This window comes from Besnoitia besnoiti, chromosome IV, assembly GCF_002563875.1.
Source record: "Besnoitia besnoiti strain Bb-Ger1 chromosome IV, whole genome shotgun sequence".
NCBI lineage: Eukaryota > Apicomplexa > Conoidasida > Eucoccidiorida > Sarcocystidae > Besnoitia > Besnoitia besnoiti.
The window spans coordinates 1,990,590-2,000,228 of NC_042359.1; the positions used below are offsets into that span (position 1 = coordinate 1,990,590).

At 53.8% G+C, this 9,639-nt stretch overlaps 1 protein-coding gene across 1 annotated transcript; it reads left to right on the top strand.

Annotated features, from left to right (window-relative positions):
• Nucleotides 1–2,411: 2,411 nt before the first annotated feature.
• On the top strand, nucleotides 2,412–9,639 carry BESB_054150 (PAN domain-containing protein; the record flags this gene model as incomplete). Its single annotated transcript, XM_029363850.1, has 15 exons — nucleotides 2,412–2,494; nucleotides 2,718–2,782; nucleotides 2,964–3,209; nucleotides 3,401–3,661; nucleotides 3,847–4,107; nucleotides 4,377–4,631; nucleotides 4,852–5,109; nucleotides 5,331–5,576; nucleotides 5,894–6,136; nucleotides 6,311–6,556; nucleotides 6,815–7,072; nucleotides 7,441–7,719; nucleotides 7,970–8,212; nucleotides 8,485–8,733; nucleotides 8,867–9,639. 15 exons carry the CDS (start codon nucleotides 2,412–2,414, stop codon nucleotides 9,637–9,639), a joined length of 3,966 nt encoding a protein of 1,321 aa, XP_029219773.1.

Below are 9,639 nucleotides of genomic sequence, written 5' to 3' on the forward strand. Positions count from 1 at the left end.
GCGGGACGCACGCAGCGGCTGGCTTCACCTGGGTTCTGGCCTCGTGACTGTTGGAGCATATTCGGGGACGCGGCAATACACGCAGGGAGACACACAGAAAACAACTAGATGCGCTGGAAGCCTCTCCCACCGCGGGAGGGCAGGTGTCTATTGTTCTGTTCCTCCGCGGACCCACTTTCCTGCGAGATGGACGACCCCAGTGTTGCTTGGGGTTCGCGTTCCATTATTTGCAGTGTCCGCCCGCAGTGGGGCTCTTCTTTCTGTAATTCTCCAGGACAGTCGAAACCTTACTAAACATGCAGAGAAGAGACTCCTTCTAGACTCTGGCGCGGGTTGCATGTGCATGTAATTAGATTTGAACACCACGGTTGAAAAAGCCTCGCGTTCATGCAGCAATCAATGAGCCACGCGTGCACTAGGCAGCGACTCTTGGCAGATGCTGTGAGTTTCACCCTTTCAGCGCAATGCTGACCGTGAACCCCAGATTCAGTATTCGACCAGTTCCGGGCCTCGGACGCCACACCTGCCTCCTTTACACAAGAACAGCAGAGAGCGAGGCGCAGGAGCACGCAGCAAGTGCAGCAGCTAGTTAGTGGACAATCAGCTTATCTGGGGCGTGCGTGGAGCATCCCCACAACGGGCTCGCCCCCCCCCCCTCCGTGCAATGGTTGATTTCTCTCGCCGTTCTCTCCACTGCCTCGCAGTCGAATGCGAGGCACCAAAAGCGGGTTGCCCTAGAAGGCGTGTCGAGGGAGCTGAAAGTCAATCGGGGCTGTCTCTTAGTTTGCAGGGCAATCAGACCTGTGGTGCATTCCTTGTATCCGGAGAGAGTTTGATCTGAAAGGCGGGGTGAATGGTCATGGGTTTAACGAGAAGCGAATACCCTGTGGCGGTAGTTACCGCTAACAGGATGAGATGCGGTCCGAAGATCCAAGAAAGTCTTTTAGTGGAGCTGTAAACATGTCAACTTCCACCACGAATGTCGAAGGTCGTGAAAGCCTTTTTCTGTCGTTGGCATTTTCTTTTGACATCGGTAGGTATGTCGGCGGAACGTGCTTGGGCAAAAACTTCCGTGAGGTGCGGCAGCACCGTCTATATTGAGTGCCACCCAAGGCGAACGGACATCGCGAGCTGGGTATGACACTGTAGCAGTTGGCACGGCCCTACGTTTTTAGATACATTTTGGCGCTGTGCATGGAAGTCCAAAATCACTACAAAGAGAAGCCCAAAATCTCTGCACGGGGAAGAATGGTCAGGGCGCCGCGCGGTCGCCGGTTAACTTTATTTGGCACTTCTTACCTTCTCCCTTTCTGCCGTAAGGTGCTTGATCCATCTCGTTAGATAGAAAGTGCCCTTTTCTCTGTCACAAGCAAGAAACAAACAACAGCAAGGTGGAGAAAAGTGCTGCCTGTTTAAGCGGTATTCAGAAGTGCCAATGGCGTTCCACACAAAGATGGCAGGCTGGGTGAACAAAAATGTGGTCTGGCGACCTGTCTCGTATTGCAAATGTGGTTGGGCAATTCCCTCGCAAGCTTCCAACATTTGAAAATCAAGCTCGGCACCGGGTCAGAAAATGACTGAACTAGCTGTGTGTGCAAAAGATGGAGGCGATGTTAGATTGATATTCGGCCTTGCAGTTACCGAGTTGTTTGCCTTGACTTTTTGAAGATGTCTCTGGTACCGTGTTCTCCACTGGAGGAAAATTGTTTGATTGGGGTGAAACCACAGTTTTCCCTGTCTCTCGTAGTCTTGTTATGCTTGGAAAACAAATACCGTTCGATATAACGGGAAAAAAACACTCTCCGCTTGGCGTGCGATAAAGCGCAGATCGAGCACGGGACGAGGGCATTGTACATCGCCGCGGATAGCAGGTCTAATCCACGAGATAGATCGGGCATGTCTCGTAGCCCCCGATTCATTCGGGGTCAGGGACGCGATAAAGAAGCCGGAAGGGTGCACGTGATCGCAGTTAACCTATCCAGGCATGCGATCGGCGGGAACAGCCGAAACCCAGGCGCCTAACGTGAGACAGGTAGCCCCTTGCACTACGGCGCCCGTACGTGCCACGGAGGCCTTCGCCAGGGATATTCGCCCTCTACCCAAAACAGCACAGCAAGGTGGAGCTGGCGGGATACGGTATCTGAGGTTCGCCAGTTTCTCTGGTAAATTCAATTTTTTTTGTTGGCACACACAGCGGTGCACGCAGCCTCTCTGAATACACAAACGTCTTTGTCCTTTGGCACATGAGCCGTTGCCGTCTCCCGGCGGCCCGTTGCCCTCGGTGATCTGGCCACCACAGCGCTTATTTTCATCCAACTGCGCAGGTGGCAAATATATTATTCAGTAAGACGGCGGCATTTAGTTCGCCGCCAACTTCAGTTGTTTAGTGTGTCCTCCGAAGTGACGGAAAAATGGGCCGCCTCAGGAAAACTGTGGCGTTCCTCGCTCTCGCCGACTGTGGCTGGATGTTGGTTGGGCCCGAACCCGGAAGCAGGTAAGACCCTGATGTAAGACCAGTAAATACATCCAATGCCACTTACTGATACGTGCTCCGACCGTGAGCTGTGCAGTAGCCGGAGTATCCACGCAGCTGAAACAAACGGTTGGGACCAGGATCCGGTTATACTCAGCTGTGTGTGCTGCTTCGGGGGTTCGTTAGCCTTTGTGATTCGTGGAATGCCGCCTTGCACATCTCGTCTTGTTCTGTCCTGCTTCAGCGCACTCGTCCCTTTAGCGGAGGCCCAAGCCGCGAGACCCCTACCCGTAGATCCTAAGCTTGCATGTAAGGATTCACGGCTATCAGTGCAAGCACACGTTTTTTCCCAACGCATAAACGAAGCAGGAGCTGTCGCGTGCACACGCACAAACCCGTCCCCGAGGGTCATAGTGGTCCGAACGGGACACAGGCACACATAGTCGCTGTCCTATGTATGAGCAGTCTGACCGCGCCCTTCTTTTTACAGGGTGCTACGAGCTTAACGTCGACTTCAGAGGCCATGACGTGGAGAAGATCGAGAATGCCGGCATTGCCACGCCGAACTTGTGTCAAGCCATGTGTCAAGTGTCGCAGTCGTGCGACTACTGGACATGGAGTCCGGCGACCGGCAGCTGCTACCTCAAAGACCAGCTCGCTCCGCAAAACAGAGTGCAAGATGACTTTTCTATGGGCATGGTCTCGGGTCCCAAGGCATGTGGGCCGTCTCCAACTGGTGAGATGCTTTTTAGATATGATGCGAGCATACCATACACAATGACACCCTGTCCTCGAGAACGCTATGTCTGCACTCAGACAGAGGACCAAAGTGCAGGCTGCACTAGAGAAAGTGCCTGTTCTCTCCAGCTTCTTCTCCACATCCGCTCCAACATTTAAGCATTCTACTGTCGGCTGGTGTCTTTTTAGTCTGCTTGGAGTATGGCGTTGACTACCGTGGTTTCGACATCGAGGTGGTGGCAGGCAAAGCACACTATGCGCAGGAATGCCAGCGACTCTGCAGCGACAAGCAAGGTTGCTACTTCTTCAGCTGGGTGGCGAAGAAGCGCAGCTGCTATCTCAAGGGGCCAGGCGCCCTGGCAGGAAGGATAGCTGACGCCACGACGGTGGGCATCGTGTCCGGCCCAAAGCAGTGTGGCAGTGTCCCTCCTCCTGTCCACTCGAATCCTGGTATGTCTCACCGGGTGGCAATCTCCAACATCAGTTTTAGACTATCCACCTGAGCCACTGCTGACTTGTATTCAGTGGCAGTATACGCATGCGACAAGCAGAAGAGAACCGGGACGGCAAAGCGGCATCCATGCACCGACAGCACGACTTACGGTTGAACTTTCTCTGCGATGGCGTGCCTGCAGGGTCTTGCTTCGAATACGGAGTTGATTACACAGGATTCGATGTGGAGAAACTCGAGACTACGTCGAAGATCTCGCCACAACAATGCCAAGATGCGTGCTTTCGCAGTCCGTTGTGTTACTTTTGGACGTGGACACCAACGGCGGGTGGCAACTTCTGTTACTTGAAGTCGAGCGAGGCTCTCAATGGCTGGAGGCGGACCCCCGAAACGCAGCTGTTCGTGTCGGGGCCCAAAACATGTTCATCCTCAGGCTCCCCTCAAGGTCAGTTACCCGTTTGTCGATTTTATGGCATCGCGACGCACAGATCACGCAGGCCATATGTGCGTGTTGTTTTGTGGATCGGACATGTTTTGTCGTTTCACCAACTAGAGCGATAGCGGCACAGAGAGTCTCAGCTGATTCCGGGACTTAGGCGTGCCAGCATTGGGGCCTCGCAGGCAGCATATGTCTGTACTAGCACTGTGCGTGGCATCCGAGAGGTCGTCTGTCGTCTCATTTGCGTGTTGGCAAACCTTGTGTTTTTGTCTCAGCTTGCTTTGAGAACGACTACGACTACGTCGGGAACGACCTCGAGAAGATCGAAGATGGCAGTATTCAGAGCGCGTTCGCTTGCCAGCAGGCCTGCGCACAGCTCAAAGGCTGCGCCTTCTTTACGTTTAGTCGGAATCGCCACTGGTGCTACCTGAAATCATACAAGGCCCTTGCCGGTCGCCGTCCGAGCAACAACATTGGCCATCTTGTGTCCGGTCCGCGAGATTGCTCACCACACTTCGACACTCCTGGAAGTGAGAGCTTATGACTGCCCCTGGGCCATGTTGGACCGCTTCTAAGCAAATATACAATTGGTGTCGACAGCTCGTTACTGTTTTCAATACCAACTTGTTAAATTCCCTTTTGCCACCGCCAGAGGCGAATAAAGCAAAGCCGGGGGACCGCGACTGATCTCCTGTTTCGCCACGCCTCGATCTCCGCATCCATTTGAATGTTTGTGTGCATGCTTCCCAGACAACAATCCAGGCTGCTATGAGCAAGATGTAGACCTTGTTGGCTCTACCTTGAAGCTTATCACACACGGAAGAGTTACTTCAGCCATGATGTGCCAACAATTGTGCGGCCTCTGGGGCTTGTGCATGTACTTCACATGGTCTTCTATCAATCACAGCTGTGCGCTGAAAACCGGAACAGCCATTCACGGCTGGAGAAAAGATGCGAGCACCAGGGGGCTTGTCTCCGGCCCTAAGGCATGTGGCCAATGGCGCGTCCGTAAGCTCCTGCACTTCAGCCAAGAACCATGCTTGTTCAGTTCGCCGGCTTGGAGCTTCTGCCTTCTTTCCGGGGTGGCATGGGTGTACGCACTTCATGTAGAGCCATATTCTGCCGCAGTTGCCAATAAATTCCCGGCTGGCATATTACTTCCTCGGCTTCCTTCCTGCTTCAGGGCGTTGTTTCGGGCGCTTTTCTGCTTCGTGCGTGCCATCGTTCAGCCTGCCAGGAAAACGGCGTCTCTTACCCAGGATTCAACATAATGCGCGTCACAGGTGGCCATGTTCACAGCCCCGGGGTGTGCCAGAGCCTCTGCCAAACGACACCGGGATGCCGCTATTGGACTTGGCAACTAGCAGGGAACGTGTGTGAGCTCAAGAGCGGTGCTGCTCTTTCCGGTCGCCTGCAGAACGCGGAGACAACTCATCTGATCTCCGGGCCGAAGTTCTGCTCTGCTCTGACCGCAGGTATCGTCCCCGCGTACACGAGACAACCGGAGCAACTGCTGTCGTAGCCAATATCCAGCAAGAGGGGAGGCAGGGAAATTCTGTGAGCCTGTTGGGGCACGTAGCTGAGACATATATCTTCAGTCGCACGAAACATGGGTACAGGGAACCTAGGTACAATTCATCTAACCGGATTGATATGAGGGCAATTAACCAGAGAGGTACTAGAATAGCCGAGCACGGACCCGTGTTTGCATTTCGTTTCCAGAGAACCCCGCTGAGAAGAATTCCTGACACAGAATGATTCCTGTAAGTGCGTCCATGCAATTCATCTTCAGGCTGCTACGAAATTGACGTGGACTACTGGGGACACGACATCCAAAAGATTGAGGACGGAAGCATTGCAAATGCAAGCGTATGCCAAGGTTTCTGTCAGCGCACAACAAACTGCCGATTCTGGACGTGGGTTAGTGCGACGCGGAGCTGCTACCTCAAGAATGTGTACGGCGTCCATGGTCGTCGCAGAGATTCGACAACGGGTGGCATGGTTTCCGGGCCGGCTTTCTGCCCCATTCAACCCCGTAAGCGTCTGGAAAGCAGTCGGTAAACAACGGTTTCTCACGGGTGTCACTAGCGTGAGCTCTCCCTGAGGCTGCGCAGTTCGACACGACAAAGGCCCCGGATTGTTCGCCTACAAAGCTGCCACTCAGCACACTGGTATACATTTCCTTGCCCTGCCAATCTTGTGTGCACAGAATGCTTCGAGGACAGCGTGGACTACACAGGATACGATGTGGAGAAGATTGAGACAGGGCGGGTAACCACGCCTACCATGTGCCAGACTTTGTGCCAGCAGAGGAATCTCTGCCGCTTTTGGTCTTGGGTTAGCCCAACGAAGAATTGCTATCTGAAAAGCCAATTTGCGCTCATGGGACGACGCGATGATACTTCCACTGCGGGCATTGTCTCGGGACCTAAGTACTGCACACCGCCGCCTGAAGGCAAGTCCATAGCACGGATGTATCAGTAATCGTTTCCTTCCAGTGGTACAAAGAATAGTGCATTCACTTATAGCATGTGAGATGGCATGAGGAATCCAAGAGAAAACCCGAGAGCTGCGCTGCCAAGGGATTTCGTGAATGCATGCCAGTGTGCGTAAGTTGACGTCACAGCCTGCTACCCGAGTTGCTGCTGAGCGACAACACCGCGCTCAGGGTGACTGGGTTCGGTGACGCGAATCCGCTTCCGTTGTGCTGCAGATTGTCACGAATACGGCTACGACTATGTCGGCCACGACGTAACGAAGATCGTTACCGGGTCCGTAAAGTCGCCAAACACCTGTGAAACGTTGTGCGAGCGGGATGCCGACTGCTTCTACTGGACGTGGGATCGAAGAACAGACAACTGCTACTTAAAAGATCAGTACGCCCCGCAAGGCCGTATCCAAGGTCCTCAAACATTGTCCCTCATTTCTGGTTCCCTCGGATTCAGCGCCACATTCAAGGGTCGATTCTCCGGTACGTCTGGCCTGTATTAGAGGGTGACTGTCACAGTAGGCAGCAGGAGCTGGGATATGCAAACTGAGCACCAGGCAAGCCGGTGCTGAACGTCAGAATAGTGGTTGGTCATTGGCTGTATTGCATATGCATCACCGGTAAGCGTAGGGGTGCAGCCCCGCTGGTCTAACTTGTCTGGTGTCTGGCACGGACCAAACGTTCGAGGGAACTGTCGCCCTTCGATTCCGTAGGGGCCAGTGGAATCGCGAGAGACAACAACAAACGCAAGTACTTCAACCTTGCGTCAAGCTGACACGCGGAGAGAGGCCGCTTTATTGTGCCAGCATTAGTCTACCGAAACAGACGGAAAGTGCTGTGTTCCTCCGCAGATGCTTGCGTCGAGGATGAGGTCGCCTACGCCGGGTACGATTTGCCCACTTCCGTCAGTGTTGTGGGCATGAGCCTGGGGACTGTCTCGGGGAAACACAATGGCGCGTTGGTTTGTCAGACCATGTGCCGGGCGACGGAATCATGCTTCTTCTGGTCGTACGACCAGGCTGCCAACCGGTGCTTCCTCAAGAACCAGTATGCACTTGAAGGACGCCTCCGCGATGAGTCGACAAAGACATTTGTTTCGGGCGGTCGAGATTGCGTGCCCAAACCCTCTCGTAAGCTTTACCTATTTGTGATGCAGACGTGTGGAACTAGGATCCACAGAAAAGGCCACACCCATGCAGCCTTCCTTGTGTCGCCCTGTACACTGAAGTGGAGATATAGCGGACAGCAGATTCCTGTTGATAAATGGCCCAGAGGGCCAGTTCGATTTTAGCCTACACTGCTGGATAGCATACCTGCGGGCAAGGTGTCCTACTTACTGTGCACAGTCTCTCCGAATTTTGATATGCTCTGCATTCTCAGAGTGCCATGAACTTGATGTCGAGTATCGTGGTTACGACCTCAAGAAGATTGAAACCCAGCAAATTGCGTCATACCACATATGCCAGGAGATGTGTCGCGCCACTGAGGGCTGTCATTTCTGGTCGTGGTCGAGTCAAACACTCAGCTGCCACCTGAAAACAGATCAGGCCTTCCGTGGTCGCGTTGAAGACGAACTTAGCGTTGGATATGTCTCTGGACCTAAGCGATGCTGGCCTGGCGGAGGTATGGTTGGATGTCTTGGGGCCTTTACGTTCCTGAGGAAAACACAGTGAAGGAAACCATCCGCGGAGGAATACGGTTGCGCTGATACTCATTTGCAAATATGTACCTCGGATGCAGACGGATAAACTTTGCTGGTACTCGTTTGCGCGTATATTACATTGGTTGCGTTTTGATACCACTGACACAGGTGACGAGACGTTTCGCTTCGATCTGGCGCCACCATCGGTAGCCGAGCTCCGAAGATTTATGTTTCCGTGTGTTCGGACGTACAGCGAGCTGCTGGGAGTATGGCGTTGATTTTTACGGCTCTGATATAAGGAAGATTGAGGATGAGTCGGTGAAATCCGCGGCTCTTTGCCAAGGCCTGTGCAAGGTCCAGTCATTCTGCGAGTACTGGACGTGGGTCACCGATACCAACAGCTGTTACCTTAAAACCAGCGCTGCCCCGTCGGGTAGACGCCAGGATTCTACAACGACAGGAATGATTTCGGGGCCGCGCGAGTGTCCTGCTGCGCAGACTGGTAAGCGTGTTTTCTAATTTTTTGACCATGCAGCCCGGCCAAGAGTCTCTCTGCGTTAGAGCCCACGCGGGAAAAGGAAGCACTGTGTGCCAGCGGAGGTTCTTAAGCCATGCTGTGATGCCCTTCATGTCAGACTGCTTCGACCTAAATATCGACTACTACGGCAACGACGTCCAGAAGGTTGAGGACGGGAGCGTAGCCACTGCAAACGAGTGCCAGTGGCTCTGCCAACGCCAGCCTGATTGCTATTTCTGGACGTACTTGACCGACCGACGGTTCTGTTACCTGAAAAACTTCTCAGCTGCAGGAACACGTGTTCCACAGACATCGGCCATATCTGGCCCAAAGAACTGCTACATCAGCGGCTCCGGTGACAGCTCAACACCAGACTATTGCTTCGAGACTGATGTTCAGTATGTCGGCCCAGCCCTTTCCATCTCGCCCATAGTCACAAGCGCTGAAGACTGCCAGGCTGCATGCCAGTCCGAATCTTTCTGCACTGTCTTCGAGTTCTACGTCCACACTGGCAAGTGTGTTCTGAAAAATATCAGCGAAGCAGCGCTTCAAGACCCTGTAACCAAGATCAGTATTCCGGGTATCACCTCCGGCCCGAAGACATGCCCGCAGCCACTCGTGCCTTCTCCCCCCGCCTCGAGGGACTGCTTCGAGGTCGGGACGGAGTACCTGGGCCACGATCTAGCGCAGGTGAACAGTGTGCTCCCACCAGCCGCGTCCCCCACAGCATGCCAGGCTTTTTGCGCTGCAGAGGCCACTTGCGATTATTGGACATACAATGTGTCGACCTCTCAATGCATGCTGAAGGACCAGCATGCGCCCGCCAACGCCACCGGAAACGCGTACACAGTCTCCGGTCCTAAAACGTGCCCGTCCGTCTCGCGTGTGTAA